Consider the following 22733-nt stretch of genomic DNA (forward strand, 5'->3'; position numbering starts at 1 on the left):
AAGTCATGAGAACACTTTGTGTAAATTTTGTATGTTTTTAATCAGTCCGTACACCTGCCAAGAGCTGCAGATTAATGGTCTTTGATGCCATAAACAGGGGAGGAAGCGCAGAGCGTGAATGTCCTGCCCTGCTTAGACGAGAGGAGCAATAGAAACTTGTGGACCCGGGAGCCTGAGCTCTTACCTGAAAGCACTGTGGCATTTATTCTATTGCTAAAATGTGCAAAAATATTAGGCCAGCACTGAGTCACTCTGGTTTCTTAATAATCAAATGTCACAGCTGCAAAGTTTGCGTACAATATGCTCAGAGCCTCAATTTCTCAAATAACTTCTGTATATTTATACACAATTCTCATTTTCCTTCCATCTCTGGCCTGGTCGTCTGCAGATATCTTGCATTTCTATTTCACCTTTCTCCTAAGTGTTTTGCAAAACAAAATGCCTAGTATGTACACAAAACATATGGAAGTGTGTGTGTATTTGTGTGCGTATGTATATAATGAGATACTGTGGCAGCCAGTACAGGAATGAAGCAGCGTTGTTTAGCTCCAGCCAGGATTTAACAGATCTCTCCTGGCCTATGCTTAATTTTTCTTTTTAACTGCAGCTGCTATTTTTACTTTCAGCTCCTCTCTGGATTGCCTTACGTTTTGCTACTTAGAATTTCATGAGTCACTTATCGCCTGTGACCATTCTGAGCTTGCTCTTCCCCGTGTGTGTTGATCCTTATTCTGACCTATAAGGGACGTGAAAATGCTTGTTCTTTCAAATGCGCTTAGCTTTGTCTGAGGGGAAAGACGAGACACCTAAAGGTAATTTGTACCCCTGTCTCCGCTCTGGTCTGACGCACAACTGTGCGCCCTCTGCAGATTCCCTGCTACAGTCGGAGAATGAGAACAGACTGACAAAATGGGGTAGGTGTTTTCAGCCTGACTTGGCACAGATTCACTGCCTTCTGTGCCAGTCTCTGAAGCCTGGGCATCAGGTGATGGTGCACCTAAGCAGTGAGATATTGGGCAATTGCTTTGTGTTAGTTCTGCATTTTTTCCAGAGATTGCTGCTCTTAGCACCAGTCTCTAAGCTTGTGGATACTGCTTTTTGCTTCCACGAAGGACCACTCGGCGATTCACACTGAGCACGAGGTCCAGAGTTGAGAGCTCTGCCACTACTCTCCATCAGCTACAGCCATATTTTTCTGTCCTTATCTTTCCCTTGTGAAGCTGCCGCAGAATTATTTATGGTATTGTTTTGAAAAGCTACTAGAATTTGAGTATGGTAATATAAACTGTTCTACTTCTGCTGTTAGCAAGCTGACGTTACGCAGCACCGCACGCCACCACCGTGCAGTGAATGCCTCCACAGTGAGTGCACAGTGTTATATTTGACTCGGTTGTTAGTGCTCTGAATGGGCTCCTAACCTCCAAATTTCATAAGAAAGAAATCCTTGCCTTTGCCGGTGAGAGCTTACTGACCTGAGAGTGCCAGACAAGGTACGCACCTCCCAGGTGGGCAGATCCTGTGCCCTTCAAATGGGGAACAGCCACGCGCTAAACCAGCTGTCCCAGTCTGCAGAGGGGAGTCATAGAATTGTTGAGGTTGGAAGGGACCTTTAAGATCATCGAGTCCAACCTTTAGCCTACCCTGACAAGAGCCACTTCTAAACCATGTCCCTCAGTGCCCCATCTACCCTTTTTTTAAACACCTCCAGGGATGGTGAATCCACCACCTCCCTGGGCAGCCTATTCCAATGTTTAATAACCCTTTCAGTGAAAAAATGTTTCCTAATATCCAATCTAAACCTCCCCTGACGTAACTTGAACCCGTTTCGAATAGGTACTAAGCTGAGGACCGGGGCAGAGGTCTTGCTCTCCTGCCCTCTCCCCCGTCTCCTACCACGGTTTCTCAACCCGTGGTGCACGGCGGGCTCGTGATCAGTTACACAAGAAGGTAGTGCCTGAAATGAGTGCAATGTGGTTTTAAAAATAAAAAAACCCAAACATGTTCCCTTGCAGGCTTTTGGACGTTTGGGGGGGGGGGAGTAATAAACCTTGTTTAGACTAATCTTATCTGGCTGTTTGGCAACACTGCAGGAGTACTTGGGAGATCTTTTTCCATTAGGTAGGTTGTCCAGTGGTTAAAAAAAGCGGAGGAAAAAACACTGCTCTTGACCTCTCTGTGCTGTACATAAGCTCTTGCGTGCTGATCTCTGTGCACATAGTTCTGCCCCAAGCCTTGGGTGGTCACCCAAGCCACCTTGATTTGGTGTGGGATTTAAAACTCGCTGCATCCTGCTTCAGAGAGACTGTAGCCACCCTTCCCACCTCGTCAGCCAGGCAGTCTGAACCGTTTCCTGATTTGGCCTTAATCTCTCATTAAAAATAAAACTTTGAGGCTTGACGGTCTCACTGCACTGGGAAGTCAGGAGTGCTCATACACACTTGTCCGGTTGGCTCTTTGTTTGGCACCATGGTGGAATCTGCTGTCACAGTTGTTCAGGTAGAGAAGTGTCCAGCTGGCCTTATTTTATGAGCAAAGAGAGCCGACACGTGGGCAAGCAGTGGTTAGTTTGGGATGGGTAAGTGGATATAAATTAGCTCCCCTCTGGCACGTTCCCCAGAGACGGTGGGAAGTCCTCTTACAGTTATCGCTGGTATGGGTCAGCCGTGCAGCTGACTCTTCGCAAGAAGACGCGAAGCCGGGAGGCTGGGATGTGCTGTGTTTGCTGGCGTGCTGCTTTGCCTCCTTCCTGCATGTTTCACCAGGGCTAGCAGCACCGGCATCGCTTTGAAGAGCTGTGCTGCGGGGGGGAAAAAAAGTCTCTTTTGGGGACGTCTCACCTAACCTACCAGCTCAGCTGGCTGTACTTTGAGCTCAGATAAACAACTGACCACCTTTTGAAGCGCCGCTTGCTGGATTGCAGCCGGTTCCTGACTTGGAGGAGAAGCACCAGGAGGTACAGGAAGCTTTCTTCCGCTGTGGAGCTGTGAAAAGAGCGAGGAGACAGTCTCCAGCCTAGGTTTCTGATCCGTCTTATCTCCAAGTTTCGAGTCCTTTTGTGCCTGAAGGGTAGATGAGGGCTCTACCAAGGTAGGGGATGTTTTTTAGATCACAGTCCAGCCCTATAGGCATAGTGATAGGGGAGCAATCGATGCGGAACAGCCTCTTGCAGGAGTTTTCTGCCTAGAGGCTCCACAGGACAACCAGAGGTCCCTTGAGAGTCCTCAGTACTCCCCAAGTTATCCAGGGATTTGGGATCTACCTCTTGGAGGAGAACTTGCTGGCAGAACAGCTCGCGACAGCCCGTTGGTGCCGGCAGTGCCTTCTAGCCCTTTCTTGGGAGCTTTAATCTGCAGTTGTTCAAGAGAGACGCTGACATCAGCATAAGTGTGAAATTCCTCCCTGGTTCTCCACTGCGGTTTTGCTCACCTGGAGACCACGTTCAGCTCTCGTCCAGCCACAGGGCCCCATCCTCGGAGTGACCGCTTGGACCAAACTGTGAGTCTGTGGCCTGGAAGTTCAGACCCGTCCATGGTTGGTGCGTGCACGCAGTGAGAGAACTTCATTTAATGCTGGAATATGTCCAGCTGCTGGAGCTTTATGAATGTTCTTGTGTTTCCAGCGTCGAGGAAGATTGACAGCCTTTCAGTTAGCTGATTTTTAATTTAAAAATGTGCTTCTCTTCAAAGATTTTGTCGACCCAAGGAGCGATTACTCCAGGGCTATTGCTGAACTACCAGCATTTTTGAAGGTCAGCATCTGCATATTGGTCTCAGCATCTTCCAGTATCGGAACAGATGTGTCTCTCTCTATTGTGTAACTCCTTTGTGGATGTACAGGTTTTTTTCTGTTGTCACCCAAAGGAAAGGCTTTTTGTCCATACAGATTTTAGGCAGTCCTGCTTTACTTTCAAAGACAAGCCTGGATCTTGCTGTCCTTTATGGCGTGTGGACTGCAGCCACTCTGCTGCTCGAATTCTTCCTAAGCGTTGGTTATTCCAAGGTTCAATGTGAATATCGTTTTAAAATGTTAAATTGTTTGCAGCCAGTCCCGTACACAGAATCACGACTGCTCAGGCTGTGACTTTGGCTTCGTGCTGCAGGCTGTGGTGAGAACCCAAAATCAAGAGCCTGTCCCTTGGTACTCTTGGCGGAGCGCTCACCTTGAGTTCTGCGCAGTGTATTAGTTGGGGTGTGCCGTGTTCAAGACTATGGCAGTAAGCCTGCCCCAATGTTTATGCCGGCTTGGGAGATCTTTTTTTACTCCTGACTTCCTCTTTAAATTGGAATTTCATTTTTACCTGGGTGCTTATGCTTGCTTTGTCTTTTGTATTTGGAGAAATAAATACAGAGCGAGTCATACTGACTTATTGGAGGAATATTGGTGCTTTATCACTGCAGGTGACTTGACATTTCAAATAGAGGAGGAGATAATAGGTTTGAGCTTCTTTCTGGGTCAAGAAAAGGAAAAACGTTGAACAGAGTTGCTCTGGGCCTGGGCAGTTTGTGTCCGTAGGAGAACGAGACTGGGAGGACCTTGAAGAATTGCAACAACCTGGAAAACAAGGAGTGCGGGAAGAGGATGTTTGTGTTCTTTCTTGAAGAACAACTCTTTCATTTGCAAAGCTTGAGACCAAGGACAGTGTGAAAGAAGGGATTGTTCCTTGCCTGGATGAATGCAAAGATCACAGGGAAGAATTACAGATCTCTAGCACAGGAGCTGCTTGCGCAGACAACCTTAATCTCTTCTCCCTGGACATCAAGGGCAGCTTAAATGCTGAAGTGTGTGTATGAAGAATTGACCAAAACCTTACAGGTGGGTTTGCAGCACACCCTTGTCCAACCAGCTGCACGTGGCTGTGGTAGAAGGTCCTAGGAAATAGGTGAGATGCTCAGAAAACCAAAATAAGAGAAGGCAGAGGGATGCGTGCATCTAGATGGGTTAAAGAGAGTCAGCCTGTGCCCCAGATACCAGAACAAAGAGTGTTTAATTCAGCAGGTTTACACATTACCATCCTATTCTTGTTACCTGGTGTCTTCCCCATCCTCTCCTCTATTCTGCTTTATCAGAATCTTAACTCTTTTTTTCCCCCCCTAAGAGAGAGACGAGATTTAGAATCAGGATTGGTGCTCGCTGCAGCTCTCCAGTGCCGGCATAATGGATCCGTGACCTGATTTAAACCTGTGAGAGCTGCCATAACGTAAATATTTGATGGAGCTATGGCTTCCCTTTTTAAGCCTGCTTCAGTTTTTCAAGCTAAAGCATGGCAAAGTATTCCTGAAAGACACTTGTTAGCGTGGAGTTGTTTATGCAGTTCCCAGTTCTTCTTTTAGAGATTGTTCTGGCTTCGGGCATCATTTCAACCTTGCGTTGTATTTATGCAAAATCCGAGCAGTACAAGTAAACATGAAATTATTTTTGTGTCATAATACGTGGAAAAAAAGGGAGTTAAATCCATATGTCAGCTCTTAGCCCAGATGGGAGCCATGCTGTCACTCAAATTGTGGTCGCTCCTTGTTTGGGCAGACATGGTACACCAGCGCTACTGCAGTGCCTCACCTGGTGTAGCTCGATAAAGGCGGTGAAGGTGGAGGATTTGCTGAACGGTAAACAGTGACGTGTTTCTACACATCTTGGACTGCTCTGGAGAGAAAATACCTGTGTGCTTTGAGTCCCGGAAGGAGCTTTTTAAATGGATTGAGTCAATATCCCAGACCTAAATTTCTTACTCGTTTTTATAAACATAGACCTCTGTCAGGAGGAATAATCGCTATTAGCTAAAGTAGATTTCTGCTTATTGCAGAAAGGCGCAATTCCTATGTGGGCAGTGTTCGTAGGGCTTTACAGGCTGCAGGATGGCAGTGCAACAGAGGAAAGAAGGTTTTATTCTACCTTCTGAAAAAAATCGGTGCTAAGATCTGGAAGTATCTTAACCTGGGACTGATGAAGGGTTGCAGCAGCCCTGCTGGGCAGAGCCCAAATGATTTGGCCAAGCCAGCAGAAGTGTGTAGGAATACTGGCTCCATTTGGCAGTGAAATAACTGGAAAACCCAGCTTTGGATCCCTGCTCCATGACCATTCTGCGCTGGGGACGTGTCCCGCACCCAGGTGTTTGGGTTCCTCCTATTGAAAGGAAAGGGAGGAGTTTGGAAGCTGGATTCTGCATCCACTCACAGCCATTGTCTGAAGCACTAAGCTTTGCTTTTGGGGTGGACGGGCTTTACTTCTACAGGCTATGGTGCGAAGTATGATGTGTTACAATTCCTGGAATATCTTTGTTTTATAAACTGTATTGGTGGGAGAAGAGGGGCGTGTTTTTTGAGGTCCTGTCTGTCTTGAACTTGAGGTTAAAGTAGGCGGCTGGAAAACACGGCTTACCCTCGATACAGCTATCAGATACAGTCTTTAAAGTGTGAGGCATCTTCTGCGGTGATGTCGTAAGTCTTGAAACCACAGGATTTTTAAAAATAATTTAATTTGCCAGTCAGGACAAAGAAAGCACTGTCAAATCTAGAAGTCTGAAATGTGGACAAAGCCAAGATGAGCTTTCTTATTCTAGGCCTTGCGTCTGAGCTGTTTTCTTTTCTAGGAGACCAGAGGTACCAACTGATGAATGAATTGCTGTATTGATGCGAAACTTGAAGTATTGGCTCTCTGCACCAGTCTCTGCCCCTGAATGGCTTATAAATGTAGACTAATGTTGCAACTTCATAGAAAATCTTCGCTGGAAGACATTAAAAAAATATAATCTTAAAGCAAATGCTGAACTTTAGTTTTGCGTTTAGAGTTTATTCAAGAGATCCTTGCAGCTTTTAGAAACACTTCATCAGATGTGGGTGTTTGATTGTGCTGACGGGCAGTTGTTTTCAAGATAATACCGAACCACGAAACCTTTGCGGTACGGTTGTGCTGTAAGCAGAGGGTTTTGCTGAATTTCGAGGGAATGACGGAGGACCCTAGGGTCAGAATGTTGCCTGTGTATTTTAAAGGTTACATAGCTATATATAGCTAAAGCTGGGTTTTCTTTGAAATGAGTGAGATGAGTCCTTGTTCAGTAAATTCCAGACTTCTCTTGTAAAAACAAAAAAATCTTTGGCTGTTTTCTGCTATTTACCAGTGTGTCTCTTTGCAGGATTCATGAATAAAATTTTCCATCCCAACATTGACGAAGCGTAAGTAAATCCCTAGCGTGTGGTTTTTTTCTAAGGAGTTTGTCTAATTGTAACTGTATTTTGGCTTCACAATAATACGCTGATGAGTTGAATAATGCTTTCATCAGTGTCAGAGTCCCGAGAGAGGGATCTGATGGAAGTAGATGTTGTCACAAGCTAACTTTCAGGAGTAGTTCAGGCTGTGGACAAGACTGGAGAACTGCGTGCTGCAGACCCTCTTGCAGATGGGGTCGTTTTATTGCAACATGCTTCGTTTACAAAAAAATTCAAGGTTGCCAGTCCCCCTCCTCGTTGGCATTGTGCCGACTTTCTAGAAACAAGGAGCAGCAATCAGCTACGCTGTAGCTCCCTCTTTAGCTGGAGTTCACATCTCTACTAAAATTCTTTAAGACATAAGATGTTTTGCCACACTTTATTTCAGTTAAGATTGTTAAGGGGAGCCACCTATGCTTCAGTCTCTCCAGCAGAGCTCCGTTTGGACCAACTAATTCAGTAAAGGCACCAATTTACTTTCTTTTGTGCAGAGTACGAAGGTTCACGTAGTTAAAGGCTGCCCCTCTATTAACCACAAGAGAGGGGTAAATCATAGCTTATCTGAAACTGTGGGGCAGAGGCAGGGCAGGGGAAGGGAGGGGATAGATTACATTAAATCCCCAGAGTATTTGTGCGTGTGACTGTGTTTAATTCCATCCTTTCCATATGTTTCAGGTCAGGAACTGTATGTCTAGATGTAATCAATCAAACTTGGACAGCTCTCTACGGTGAGTTTGGCATTTCCCCGAAAGCTTATCACGTGAACATCCATATTTGGTGCGTTAACATAACACAGCTTGCTGGAGACAGATGATCTTACGCCAACTTTTTTTTTTTTTAACTGAAGTTTTAGACTCCTCACTGAGCCACGATCACGTGAAAAATAGGATTTTCATGTGAAAATACTTTCGTAAGCTGTCTGTCTGCCAGAGAGGCAAAAATATTCCATAAAGCTCACAAAGGATCACTCAGTTCGTTGCCAGACAATACCAAGCAACTGCACAACAGCACCCCACCATGATTCAGCATTGAAAGAGAGGAGTGACTGTATCTAAAGTGAAACCTAGTTCCAGCTGCCCCATCCATGTTCCGTACGTACATTCGAGCTGGTATTCTTTGCGCACAAGGCTATGATCCCACTTCTACAGAAGATGGCACCAGAAACCATTCCTGTTTGTCATGGCAGCATTGTTTCATTGCAGGCTAGGAGGTGGTATCGCATCTAATGACTGCACTGCGTACTGCAGTTTTGGGTTTCCCATTAGGTTGTTTTCTGGCTATGACTCTCCTTTTTAGAGATCTAAAAAGATCAGCTGGTAGCTGAAGACCCATTAAAATAGCATTTAGGGAAAGCTGAAATTGTTAAAAGGAATGCAGCTGAGTATCTAGTCTGGGTTGGCTGCATTTTAAAAATGTGAACTTCTTCAGATCTTCCAATTATGCTTTGTGGAAGAGTATTCAGGGAACGCACACATCAAATCCTTCACATTCTTCCACGAAAAACTGATTTTGCCTATGTAAGTTGAAGCTTTGAAGCAGTTGCTAGAGAGACAAGCCACTTCACCTTCCTTTCCTCACAAGGACAATTTGTAAGGAAATACCAGACTTGGTGAATCCTAGGTGGGAAATTGCTATAGCAACTTGTTGAACTTTAACTCCTCATCAGAATGCTTGAAGCCTTCATTTAGTACTTGCATGGCATACACTTCACGTGGCTTTGTTGTGAGACATCAGCATAGCCGTGACCTAGGTGGTGTTGCTAATGGAGGAAGAGGATGCTCTTGTGTCCTGGGAGGATCCGATGCGAGGCGGAGGAATTAAAGCCGTATTAGCAAACCAAGCCCTCTGCTGGGGATGAGCCTGCACGGTTGAGTCGGCAGCAGAATCCAGGACAGTTGCAGCATGGGCTGCTGTTCCAGTCTTTAAATGCCACCTGCGGAGTGTGGGGATGACTGGACAAAAGAAAATCGCTCCAGTGTAACTGTGGAGCTGGTTTTTGTGCTCTGGCAGTTTGGGTTTGCTTTGGAAGCCATGCATGGATAGCCTCCTCGTTCTGCAGCACGCTCTCACAGACGGCCACCGTGGGGTTTCTGCACTATTTCCAATTTCATGGGAAGGTTTTCTGTGAGAGGTTTCCTAATGAGTGCTGCTGGGTTTTTTTGTCATCGTTGTTGCTTGTAAAGGTAGAAAAAACAGCTTGGTATTTACCATGCTTGTGATGTATTAATAACAGCAGGCTTTCAAAAATCTTCTGCGTTTTTGCTTGCGATATCAGTGATGGGTGTTAGGCAACTTGAAGGTATCAGGTGTGTATTCTGTACAGAGCACCTTCCACAGTAACGGGTGAAAATTAGCATTAGAAAGTGCATCGCTTGACAGTCATCTTATTGCAAACGCCCCTTGCCTTGCTGCACATGCCTTGCAGCTGCAGGGAGGACACTGGGGTGCCTGCATTCGCTCTGCCCCTTCGCTCGGAAGTCATCAAACACTGGAGTGCCAACATCACCCCTTCGCTTCCAGGGCTTTGCCCCCTTGTGTGAAATAAGGGGGTGGCCCATTTGTGAACGTGAAATGAAAAGGGGGAAGTAATATTTCCCGGTGCCTCTCGGCACATCTGTGTTGTTTGGAGCGTCACCCCTTTAAACCGGAGTGCTCCTGCGCTGGCAGAGGATATGGGTCAGATAAGTCAAGGAGCAACTAAGGTGGAAGAGACCCAGAATAGCTACCAATAAATTCATGAGGACCTTGTGGTTAAATTCCCTCTCCTTCCCTAATGAAGTATCAAGTCCCTAGCGCTGTGCTTAGGCTTCCCGCACACATTCAACTAGTTCCTGCTAAGCCAATGCTGCTTTGGGAGATTTGGAAGAAAGGGGAAATCACTGAGTTGTCTTAAAGAAGAAAAATCCCTGCAGTGTGTCCTGTGAGCTGTGGTGGCCTCCCAGGGCTCTGCTTGCTCAGCCTACATTAGAGTTTAGTTGTCTAATGGCCACAAGAGATACTTGATCTAAGCCTAATCCATGGAGAGACTTCACCCAGGAGCAGGTGATTTCACAAACTAAAGTCAGCTTCTTGCTGACAGTGTCTGAACCAAATCCCCGGGAGGTTTACCTGATTTACCAAAGGCAAGCCACTACCAGGGCAGAAAATATTCTTATAGAGCTTTCTCACTGGTTTCTGTCGTCCCTTTTTGGATTAGGATTCTTCTTCCAGTTGCTGTTGTGCTTCATCCCCAAAGCAGCTGGTGGCATCTGGCCGCTCAGCGTGCCAGCCATGGCAAATTTGGTCAAGGCACTGAGTGCGCTCTGAAGCGCTTCGTCCCTGTCCTCAGCCAATATTAGAAGGGGCAACAGCTTCTGTATAGCAGAGCCCAGCCCATGGCTATCCATAGCCATCGATGCCATTGCTTTTTGCAGTTGGGTGGTGCAGCATCAGCTATAATGAACTCTACGCCCCTGAGTGTGTAAAGCCACGGCCTTTCCTCTTGCTCAGCAGGGTTTATGCTGAAGGGGTGACTGAAGTAGCCATAGCACAGTGTCTGTACGTCCCGGATGTGTTGATGCAGGAGGGAAGAACTGATAAAACCTGGAGGCTCCTTTAATCCTCTCGAGGAAGCTCTGAAAGCACACCCATTGGTAGATCCTCAGGGGTTGTAACATGGGGCAGTGGTGAAGCTCTGCCTGGATCTACTGTGCAGCTCTTTCAAGGCTGTATCTTTGCTGGTGATGGAATTGGAGCCTGGTTTTCTGTGGCTGCAGCCCAGAGCCACAGCAACCATTTGCACAGGGAGAGCACTTGGAGATCTCTCCCTGTACCTGCCCACCCATTTTTGACGAATCTTTAGAAAGTTAACAGCTCTGAGGTCCTTGCCCACTGTCAGATCTGGTTGAATTTAGCAGCTCCATGAGGCTCGACAATGGCTGGGCTCAGGAATAGTCACACAGCCTTGTTCCTGTAAGAGGCAGGTTGAGATGGTTGACTGCTCCCATGGGGGATCCTAGGGAGCGTTGGGCTTCCCTTCTGACAGCTCTGCTTGGACCCATGCTAGAGGAGCTTGGTGATGCTCATCCGCAGGCAGGATTTCTCTGCCACCAGGAAGGAGTCTCTCCCTTTAATTAGGGAGGAAAGGGGGATGCTGATAAAAGAAGCGCAGAATGTTCACAAACGAAACCCAACAGAAGACCCCATACAATGACTGCTGGTCTGCCTGTGTCGGCAGCTCTCCAGTGGCTGAGGCAAAACCTGGTGCAAGCCCTGCCCTGGGGGCTTAATCTCTGCTCTGTGTGGGTGTGCGTGGTCCTCCCGAAGGTCCCGAGGAGGAATGATGGCACAGGGCTTGTTTCTGAACACCCCCACTGCTTGTCGTCTCAGGGATGTGGGAAGAGGGTTTCGTGTATCCACAATTACTCATCGGCACCAGAAGTATGTTTCCTGTTGTGGATTATTTAGTGACAGATGCCAACTGGCACCAAGGTGTTAATGCGAGCTCCTCACATCCTGCGAATTGTTTTGAGTTGGAGGAGGGACTTGTTGGTTGCTCTTTCTGTTAACATAATAATTTAAAGCGCTTTGGAAGATGCTTTGTGCTTGAGATACATCAATTTAGTCACGTGGCGTAAGACGTTTAGTGATAGAAGGAGCCAGAATTAGGAGAAGAATTCAGTGAGAGGTGAAGCACAGTGCTTTGTTTTTCTTTTTTCCTTTTTTTTTTCATCCAGGGCTGAGCCTCAGTGGGAAACAAGACAATGGTGTCCTTCCACTTCTTTGCTTAACCCACAGATACCTCTATATCTACGTTGCTGGGATGTCAAGTAGTTTGTGCAGTCAGCTGAGGAGCTGCAGCACACCTCCAGCAGCAGCAGAAGCTCCCTATCGGCCCTGTACGCGCTTTCCCTGCTGCCGTTTCCTTCATTTTACCTGGTGCCCGGAGTTTCAGTGTGTTTGCTCTTGAAGCTTTGTGCTGCTGTTTCAGTGCCGGCGCTTGCAGGATGATTAGTCGGACTGACTCCAGGTCTGTGGACATGAACAACTGTGTTCTTTCCCTTGCAGATCTCACCAATATATTTGAATCGTTCCTGCCCCAGCTGCTGGCCTATCCTAACCCTATAGATCCTCTAAATGGTGACGCTGCAGCCATGTACCTCCACCGACCAGAAGAGTACAAACAGAAAATTAAAGGTAAGGGTGTAAATAACACATTGCGGAATGAGCGACGTTACTGTGATTCCACCCTGTGTGTCAGTTCCCATTCTTCCCCATCACAGGGTCCCTGTCAATTTTGAATTGGGGTAATCTGAAGTCAGGGGTGGATGAACTCCGGCTGCTTGAAGACTAAAGCTGGCGCATGCAGTATGTGGGGCAGGATTTTTAAGTCATGAGCAGACCCTAAGCAGGGAAGGCTGTAAGCGAACTGGGTTAGGATTCAACATGATTTTGAGAAATCGGAGGAGCGATTCGGAAGAGAAGGGACACGGAAAAAGTGCGAAACTGAAACGGGAACATCCAGTTGCACAATTATGAATAGAAAGCGACTTGTTAGCAGTTCTGTGCAAAGTTATCTGAGAGCAGCAATCAAGGAATCAGTGGTGATGCTGTTGCAGAAAGCACTTTTGTACTGTGACAGAGGAGGCACTTTCTGTAAATGCCAAGTGATCCTTCCTTGCTACTTCCTGCTCCAGACGAGGCTTCCTAGTGCTGCGCCCAGTTCAGGGACCACCATTTAAGAAAGCTGCAGACCAACTTGTAAAGTCTGGCAGGGTGTAACAAGGACAGATGGTCTTGAAGATGCGTCTTAAGAGGAGAGGGGGAAAGAATTGGGGGAGTTTAATCTGGAGGACCCAACGGGGTTGTGAACTTTGACGTGTCAAAGGTGCCTTCAAAAAGGAAAAGAATGATTTATCCTGTGATCAGAGTGAGCAGGATGTGGTCACAGGTGTTTACCTCGGCTGGGGGAGCCCAGGCTAAAGATTAACAGTGTCTGGTGAGGGTAGGTGAGTGCTGGCAGAGCCAGTGAAGGTACTGGTGTGTCTGCTCCTGGGAGGATTGGAAGGACATGTTAGACAAGGCTGAGGAATGGAGTCAGTACCTCCTTGGGATCAGGGAAGGCTGCTGGTAAGGAGACCCAAATATTTTTGGATAAGTCTGGCGACAGAAGGGCTGTCCTAGCAAGCTGGTATGTGAGACCAAATTGAACTATGTAAACATAAGAAATGAAATAAAAAAAAAAAATAAAGAATTCCACTTTAAATTCATGCTCTGCCTTCCCTGGAATCAGCTGCATGCAGACAGGAGCAGGGCAGCGTTTCCTGACATGAGAAGCCTATGGCAAAGCCGTGGACTTTATATCTCCCTTTATCCAGTGGACACAATCAGCATTTAATCCAGTGGTGGGAAATTTACAGCCTTTGGCCCAGATTTGGTCTTCAACTAAGTTTTTAAGAGACCATGACCACCTGATTATTTTTCTTTTTTTTTTTTTTTCTTTTTTGGTTACTGAATAACCGTAAGACTTGTTTGTCTGTGGGAGCCCTGCCAGAAAAGATTTGCAGGGCCTGTTCAGCAAGGAGAGCCTCCATGAGCGGCACGATCTAATCGTCTTCCCGGTGGGAAGTGGGGTAGCAGCTTTCCTAACGGAGCATCGTGAAAGCTCGCTCTTGTTCGGAGGGTGCAGTTATCCCGGAAAGACGTGGGATTTGGCGATGGAGTCCTTCCATCAGCTCTGCCACGTCACTCTGGAGTGGTTAAACCTCGAGTCACTTTGTTCTGATGCGAAATGACTCTTCATCAGCTGCAATTTTTGTTTGAGGGCGGAACTACAAATGAGGCCAAGCAAAGCTGTGATTTAAATACTGAGTTGTTCAGCCCACTTTGCTTGACTCCTCTGACAGCTGCATGACAGGATTGTAAGAACTACCCTGCAGATCTGGCCTGCCTCAGTATCTGGAAGTCCGTTGCCTGTTTTTTCATATGAACAAGCTTCCAGGCAAAATGGTTTGTCAGATAAAATCTCCAGGGCCGACACGGGGGGCAGTTTGGGTGTCCTCTATGCTTTAATGAAATAGGATTAAAAAAAGATACACCCTTGGCGGGGCGGGGGGGGGGGGGATAAAAAAAAATTGATGCTAGCCAACAGCAGGTGCTCCGAGGAAGATCTGAGGACATCCCTCAGGGAGGCTAAATGGGATAGTCTGCTCCCTCGTTTCCATCCCGACAGCCAGGTACAGGCAGTGAAGATGATCTGGAAGGAGTTTTAAGTGCTTGCAACATGTCTCATGTTCCATATACCCAAGGGTCCTGCCTCTGCTGTCTCTTCCCAGGCTTGCGTGACAAGTATAAGATAGAGCTAAACACTGTCATTCTTCATACTGTAGCGTTTTTAAAAATAGCCTTGGACATGTTAAAATTGATGCAATGGATTGTAGCAGCTTCTCTGCTCTGGGAAACTCAGTAGTGCAGATACATAATTTATTGCTGCTTTTCTTCATTTTTTAGTGATGAGTGCACAGAACAGTTGTTTGACATAGCAGTAGCGAAGAGATGGGTGTAGGCTTAGAGATGTGGCCCAAGATTTGTAGTTCCTGTAATTTTTGGTATGAGACCCAAACGAGTGAGGATCTATTGTGGAACGTGTAAACGTCCATTAATGTTACCAATGCGCAGCTGGAAAGTGCGATTCTTTGCATTAGAGCTTTCAGTTAGATCAAGTAGTTCATGCACACAGAGCCAAGAGCTCCTTTAAGATCTCCTTGACAGTCCTTGGTGCAATGGCTTGCCTGATCTCTGGCAAAAAAACAAAGGGTGGGCTTCAGATACGTAAAAATGGCTCGACATCTGCTTGTGTTGAGCTGTCGGGAACTGGTGCTTAACTCCACCGCGTGCTGCTTTTCTTTCTCTGTGGTAGATCTAATATGAAGACTTCTTTTGAGAGGGTGGCGGTGGTGAGTAACAGCAGCTGAAGGGTACTGGGGGGCAGGTTGAGTGTTTGCGGCGAGCAGAAGACATCCCTGGGAGCAGTTCTCCCATCCCATGTGTCAGCTCTGAAGTTCCAGTAGAGTCCTTTGAAACACCGGTATGGCTCACAGGCACGTACCAGCCACAGGGCGCAACCACATCTTGTTCTCGTTGCTCCAGGGTTTCAGAATGGATGGATCAAGTCTTTCTCTTCTTGATGTGAACAGGCTTCAGTGGAAGACTGTCAGTATTTTTTAGATGTTGCCATTTTCTTCCCGTAATAGACTGAAGATCCAAGTTCAGTACAGCATTCAGCACAGAAGCTCCCTGGAAGTTTGATCTTTCCCAGATTAAACCTGCAGAAAAACCCAACCCAGGGGCTTGGTAGCTTTCCAGGGTAGAAGGTGGCATTTTAAGTTTGAAGTGCTTCAAGTTGTGTTTTAGCTTGGGCTCAAGCAAGCCTTTTCCAACAGTAAGAAACAGTGGCTCCCATGTCCGAATCTCCAGTGGCCCAGAGAGCGCTTGAAGTAGTCAGTGAAGAAGCGCTACTGGCCTCCTGTCCTGCCATGGTCACTGGCTTGTGGCTGATGTGTTTGGGGACTTCTGAGGCAGCTACAGTAGAGGGAATGTATTTCTAAGGCGCCCAGTAGGGGGTTGCCTTTGTCATTCAAAGGACATCCAAAGTCTTAGAGCAAAGGAACTTGGGTTCCCTTTGCTGGATTGTGCAAGGAATAACAACTTCTCTGGGTAAACGTTCCTTTTCCAGAGAGATTAATTCTTGGAAAGCCATGGGAAGGGAGTAGCCGCTGCAAGGATACGGCATGTTGGCGTCCCATCTCCTTAGCTCTCCTTGTCATCTGCTGCCAAACCCACCTTTCTGTGCAAATTCTCCGAAGACACGCTGCTTTTTTGGGTCCCTCTCATCTTTAAATTGTGAGGGCTGTCGCACCGATTCTTCTCACTTTGCAGCGTCCACCTCTTCTGGGAGATGGTCCCTGCACCAAGCTCTGCAGCTCCTGTTCTCTGGTACAGGCAGGAGACATGATCAGGCAAGGCCTAGGCTCCATGGTGACATGAGGACCTTCCAAGAAGGGGGTGTTCTCAGTGGCCAGGACCTGAGGATGAAGCACAAGGCTGCTTTTCCGTTGATGCTACGTGGGCTCCAGCAGCCTGCGGGCAATCGGAGACCTTGAGCGCTCCGTGCTTCCCGGTGTTTACATAGCTGCCTTCAATACTTTATCAGCTCTTAACAAGTTCTTGTAAAACGGATTTGAACAGCTGCTTCTGTAGGCCGAGTGAGCAGGTTAATAATGTACATTAAACAGTTAGACTGAAGCTGCGTGCGTCATGAGACGGAGAAGCTGAAGCAAACCGGGCTCAGAAGCACCGTCCCAGCCAGCTCTCACAGCTTTTCCAGGGCGGCGCAGGTCTGCCAAGGCCACCAGTTGCTCCATCCTGGGAATTCCACCAGAAAGTCTTGGCTTTGGGTTGCTCTGCCCATACCCTGCTCCTGAACTTGGAGTAACATGTTTGGGCCCCGTGTCCCTATGTCAGATCCAGAAATGTGGGGGGAAAAAACCACAATGATGAAGACTTGCTGAGTATTTTCCCTTCCAGCAGGCTGAAGGATGGAAGGGAGGAGGGGAGGAGGGACGTCTTTAAGAACAGCCAGGCTCTGCAAAGCACAGTCTTTAAAAATTGGTGTTGTAGCACTCGGTTATCTGGCATTAGACGCGTCCTCCCATGGCTTTGTCGGTGCATCCACCTGCCGACATGGTACAGAATAAAAAGCAGTGATCCGTGCTCCTCGAGGAGAGATGCTCCCTGTGCTCCTCATTCTCTGGGAGGAATGAAGGAACATACAGTTGGGACAGCGGCTGGACTGGGATGTGACATTCACACTTCAGGCTCATCTTGGAGCACAAAGAGAGGGTGGTGTTCCCTCTTTCTTCTGTTTTTTAATTATTGCTGTTTGGAGGAGGCTTTGTTGTATTTTAGTACCTTCGTATGTGGAAAGATGATGAGTTTGCAACTGAAATTCCCCAACGGCAACATGAGTACGACACCCCTCTCCTCCCTGAAGTCCGTGACCTGCGGTGTGGAGGGTGTGCTGTTGGGATACTGAGGTTACATCACTTCTTCATACCATGAAGCTACTTTTTCAGGGTGAGGTGGAAAAGAGGAGATAAACAAGAGGAAGACTCGACGCTGAGGCTGAGCGCCCCTTCTTCAGCCCAGTTTTGTGCCAGACTTTGACCCCTGCTCCGTTCTGCGGACCTGCACGCGTGTAAGGAATAGGCTCTTGGATCTCAGAGGGGCCACTGCGGGAGCCTCCTGCAGCCGCAAGGGAAGGAAAGGGATTCCAGACTCCTTGTGTTGCCTTTTTGTTCTGTCCCTCTGCACGGAGGTGACCGTGGAAGCCGCACGAGCCACTGTTGGCAGCAGTTACTTTACCTGCCTGCAGGAATCCCAGTCAACCAGTTTTCCTGCTTGCTGTACAGCTTCCTGCTTTGCTCCTGGCTGAAGTTCAAGGTGTTGAGCTGGGTGCCCTCGAGCCGGTGTGGTTTGGACCCCGCTGTGAGACATGGTTTCCATCGGTCGCCTGCAGTGTGGTGGCCCTCCTCCCCGCGGAGGGCTCCCTGCGGGTCCTTCTCAGCTAATCCTACGGCTGCTGTCTGACGCGAAGCAGGTTGCAGGAGTTGTGCTTTGAAAACAGAGCCCGGGGCAAACCTGTGTTTATTTGAAGGTTGGGAAAGGGATCTTTTTATTTAAAAAAAAAAAAAAAAAAAAACCAAAGCAGCAGCTATTCCTGCCATAGTCTTCTGCTCTGCTTTTTCTGTCCATCCTTTACGCTCTGCTTGTACAGAGTTTAGTCTGGAAGCTTGGTCTGACTCTCAGCTTGGCTTCAGTGATGGTTGTTCTGTGCTGTCGGGTTGAACTCTCAAACCTTTATTTCTTAAAGTCAGGCTGTATAATGGTGACATCTGGGTGGCTTTTAGGCTTGTTCTCTAGGTCACCACGGTAGCTCCTGTTTTGGTGTTAAATCAAATCCTGCCCTATTAAGTGAGATGCACCGTACTGGGGAGGACTTAGGTTGTTTCCAGCTACGAGTGTGTGTGATGCTGACATAGGAACCTAGGGATCGTACTTGTTTTCAAGGGTCTCGCATGTCTCTAAGGTCTCCATCAGCTGTTTTACGTTGTTAGGCAATGGTTAGCCTTTGGTCTGAGAATTATGACTTAGCAAACAAGATGTGACCCGACCAGCCGTTAGTCAGAGTTCACTCATCCTCTCACTGTTGAATATGCGCCGCTTATACGTCTTTTCTTTTCTCTCACGCACAGAATACATTCAGAAATATGCAACAGAAGAAGCACTAAAAGAACAGGAAGAAGGCACCGGGGACAGCTCGTCCGAGAGCTCCATGTCCGACTTCTCTGAAGATGAGGCTCAGGATATGGAGTTGTAGTAGAAGAGGCAACCTGCTTTTCAGAGAGACTCTAATTTCCTAACCATGAGAAGCAGACTATAATATTCATATTTAAACAAAGCAATTTTTTTTATTACTAAACAAGGTTTTTATGAATAATAGCATTGATATATATATATATATCACCCTTTAGATCTTGATTTTTTTTTTTCTTGGTCATTTCTCGAACCCGAGGTGCATAGCATATTCCCACATTCCATTTTGGTAGCAATATGCAGCCCGAATGCATGCATTCAAATTCCATTTGGCCAAGTCAACTTGTGTGCTACTGAACTGTCAGCTAAAACAGCTGCCCTGGTAGGTAGGGAGTTAGCAAAGATGTTTGCTTTCGTATCGATGTTTCCAAAGACGCCACCTTGGATGCTTAACGTGGAACAGCGTTTTCGCAAAGTCTAAAATCTGGGGGATGATATACTAACCGTGTAGATCAGAACAGTGGAATAAAAGGTGCTCCTTCAGGTCAACCTTGCTGATCGTATTTTACGTGGAGTCACATTTAAAGAAATAAAATAATAAAAACAAACAGTACAAATGCATGGAGCTATTCAGAGCATTGAAGCTTAAAAATTTTGACTTGGATTTTAAGTCCGTTTTTATATGTGGACTCCTGCCTGCCCTTCTGAACTGTAGGGACTGACAACCACTGGTCTATTTGCTTTTGGGACTTTTGAACGCCTTCATCTGGATGTTGTTCACTTTCTCGGTCTGGATTACGAGCTGTTCCCCTTTTTGGGAGGAAAAAAAAAAGCAAAACAAAACAAAAAAAAAACAAAAACCAAACTACAAACGATGCTCCCTGAACAGTGCTTTGATTTAGCTGGAGCACATGCGAAGTCAAACTCCTACTTTGTCATAGTTTTGAAACTGCTGCCCTTTAATGGCTTCGAGTTTGCTTTGTTTTTTTGTTTTCTGTTTTTTTTTTTTTTTCCTTTTTTCTCTCGCTTGAAGTATGGTTAAACACCTCGCAAACACTCGCCATCTCCTAAGAGGGTCCTCTCGCCAGATGGATTAGCCTTGCTGAGAGCTTCCGATCCAACGAAGATTGGCCCATTGGCTGTAGTCCACGAATCCATCGGCACTGATTTTATTTTCCCTTTTTTTTCCTCCCCCTCCTGCACCAGCTTGGTAGCCATCTGCTTGTGTGTGTACAACAGGATTAAAATTTCTTAAAAAGTTAACAAAGAATATGATCTAGAAAAAAAAAAAAAAAATTGAGATGAATAAAAAAAAAAAAAAGCCTAAAAGCACCACTTGAGGAAGCAAGTGAATCTGCTCTGTTTTGTTTTGTTGGGGTTTTGTTGGGTTTTTTTCCAGGATGCTTCTGAATTGAAACGTTTGATTTCTCCTGGTGTCTCAACAAGCTGAGATTTTTTTTTTTCTATTTTTTTTTTGTTTTGTTCGTTTTAATGCTATGAAACCTAATAGAGTAAATGTCTACCTGGGATGCTGGTATACTTGAATTTGGATAATTGTGCGTTGGAGATTCAAACTAAGATGGATTTTTAAAGCTGAATGTTACCTGCTGTATTCTTTTGGGATTTCCGGAGGGGTTTGGACAAGATGTTTTAATTTGTGGTGCAACCTACAGGACAGCGCGCGGAAAAAATCAACCCGCCCTGAGCAACTCTGGCGCAGAGTCTTGAATGTCAGACTGGTACATTTGCCATTTTCCCAGAATTGTTTGGGGGGGGTTTTTTGTCTTTAGAAATGCCACCAAGTTTTGAGTCGTTGGGGTTTGGGAGGTTAACAATCCTGTTTCTAATTCATAAAGCACAATCAATTTATTTTTTTGCTTTTTTTTTGGGGGGGGGGGAGGGAGGGAGGGAGGGGGGAAGACAAAACCAACCTCGTCAAGTACCACTTTGCTTTAGCATGATTTTCCTTAATAAAAATATACAAAGAATTTCCTTTATGTTAATTACGGGCATGAAGCAAAGGTTTTTCCTCTCCTTTCCCCCCCCCCTTTTTTTTTTGTTTTTGTTTTATTTTTTATTTTTTTTTAATTTTAAAGCAGTGATGTTAGGGCTGTGGCTAGTGACTGTGCTGAAGTTCTCTATCTAGCATTTGTGGCTTGTCGGAAGGGTAATATTAACTATTTAACATGTAATGGTGTACTTAACTCTTATCTAGCACGCTGTTTTTCTCATTACTTTGGGGAGGGAGGGGCCACGTTTTGCTGGCACTGTTTAACTTGCTTACCTGCTGACCTAGCAGTTTGCTTGTGCTATAACCTTTACTGTAGGTGCTACTTAGGAGTAGAGTTAAGTGCTGGGTGGTGATATCAGTTTAAAAAAAAGATTTAAAAAAAAAAAAAAAAAAAAAAAAAAAGGAAAAAAAAAAAAAGCCGGGAAAAAAAAAAACCCAGAAAAATCACAATAAAAATTTGTATTTTTTCAATATTGTATAAAAATAGTGTTCTAATTACCTCATCCCCCCCTTCCTTTGCAGGTTTTTTTTTCTTCCCCCGTCGCTCCATCCCCTAACTCGGATTTAGGGCATCCAACCGCTCGCGCGTTTCCCCCTTCCTTTTGTGAAAGGTGTGTTCTGCTTAACAGGGATTCCCAAAAAAAAACCCCCAAAATACTGGTAAAGCCGCAGCTTGCCAGGGCCAGCTCCTGCCCCGGGGCTCCTGGAGCTTGTCCCGGCTGTGTGGGCCGGGGGCTCGACGGGTCTAGAGCCACGAAAACGTGTGTCCCCGACGCTCCCGAGCTGTGGCAAAACTCACCGCCCCGGCAGAGGCGGGGGAGGAAAACCCCGGCTGCCGAAAAATGTATGTAAAGAGTAAAGATGCTCCTTGGGGGCTGAGGTGGAGGGGGGTGCGCTCTGCGGGTGGGGAGCGCCTGCTCCTGGAGGCCGTGCACCCCTCTGCTGCTTCCCCTCCGTCATTTTTTTTTTATTATTTTTTTTTTTTAATCCCAAATCTCCCTTCTTCTCCCAAAAGAAACTTCTCTCCCCAAACAGTTTGTAAATACAACTACGCCTACGTAGTCTGGAAGAAAAGGTGGAGCCATACTGAAGCAAGATTGCTCTTTTTTTTTTTTCTTTTTTTTTTTTTTTTTTGGTCATCTTGAGGGTGCGTTCGTTTTGGCTTTTTTTGTTCAGAAAACACTGTTGGTGTCACCTTGTGCCCTGTCAGGGTGACAGGAGTTTCTCCGCCAGCCCGTGACGACCCCGGGTTGAGTCGTGTCCCCCCCCGCCAATACCAAAACTTGACGCAGCCCCTGGGCGCTGGTTTGGAAACAACCTTTGGCTTCTCTTCCCGTAATCTCTCCCTTTTGCCGTCGAGGTTTTTGCGTGACGTGAAAGGCCGAGCGGTCGTGTCCCTCGATGGTGGCGCCTGGTGCCTCGGGGCCGGTCGGTGACCCTCCGTGACGAGTTTTTCCTGAGACACGGATTGATTTGGCAGAGGCAGAAGGATGCCGGCGCGGACACAGGCTGGAGCAGAGCTTTGCCATCGGCCCGATATGGCACGGGCTCGTCCTCCTGCCTCCATGGTTGAACCCCAACCCATCTCTCTCTCCTTCCCGTGTCTACCCATCCCTCGACGCATGCTGGAGAGACAGAGGTCCCTTTCTTGTCCCCGGCGGGTGTCATCCCTCGGCAGGGACCCTCCTGGCAGACCGTCGGGGAAGGCTGGGAGGTGTTTTGACAATTTTCTCTTTTTAATTTTTTTTGCTTCTTTTTTCGCTCGTCCAAGTTCTGCTGGCACTTTAGCAGGGGTGTTTGCAGCATGAGAAATGGCCATGATTTTACTGCCTGTGTTTGGTACCTATCGTGTGATACTTGAAGAGATCAGGGGTGTTTTGCCCTTTGTTTGAGTCAGCTCTTTATTATTATTATTATTATTATTTTTCTTTTTCCTCCTCTCTTTCTTGCGTTGTTGATGTAGTGGGCACATCTGCCACCCTGACAAAATGCCTCTTCTCCAAGAGTATAACCTCTCCAATAGTTGTGTATAATTAAAGAACTGTAAACTTTTTTTAAAATAAAATATGTATATACCTTGAAGCTTGCCTGGTGCTTGATCGCGGAGGGCTTGGTCTTGCAGGAAAGACCCTGGGCCTTGCGACATTGACTCGACGTCCCACCAGGTC

General features: G+C 46.6%; 1 protein-coding gene across 3 annotated transcripts in view; it reads left to right on the forward strand.

Moving 5' to 3' along the window:
• The window catches only part of UBE2H (ubiquitin conjugating enzyme E2 H), a 52970-nt gene extending 33556 nt beyond the window's left edge, over window positions 1-19414 (forward strand). For 2 of the 3 annotated variants that reach the window (XM_063323758.1, XM_063323761.1), the window contains 4 exons: window positions 7130-7169; window positions 7878-7930; window positions 12249-12377; window positions 18494-19414. In XM_063323758.1, coding sequence (XP_063179828.1) covers window positions 7130-7169; window positions 7878-7930; window positions 12249-12377; window positions 18494-18618 — 347 coding nt within the window. In that variant the 3' untranslated portion in view covers window positions 18619-19414. Of the gene's footprint in view, window positions 1-1671; window positions 4813-7129; window positions 7170-7877; window positions 7931-12248; window positions 12378-18493 lie in introns of those variants that run through there. The other variant, XM_063323760.1, reaches the window with a different exon arrangement.
• Window positions 19415-22733: the final 3319 nt, after the last annotated feature.

Source organism: Chroicocephalus ridibundus, chromosome 1, assembly GCF_963924245.1.
Source record: "Chroicocephalus ridibundus chromosome 1, bChrRid1.1, whole genome shotgun sequence".
NCBI lineage: Eukaryota > Metazoa > Chordata > Aves > Charadriiformes > Laridae > Chroicocephalus > Chroicocephalus ridibundus.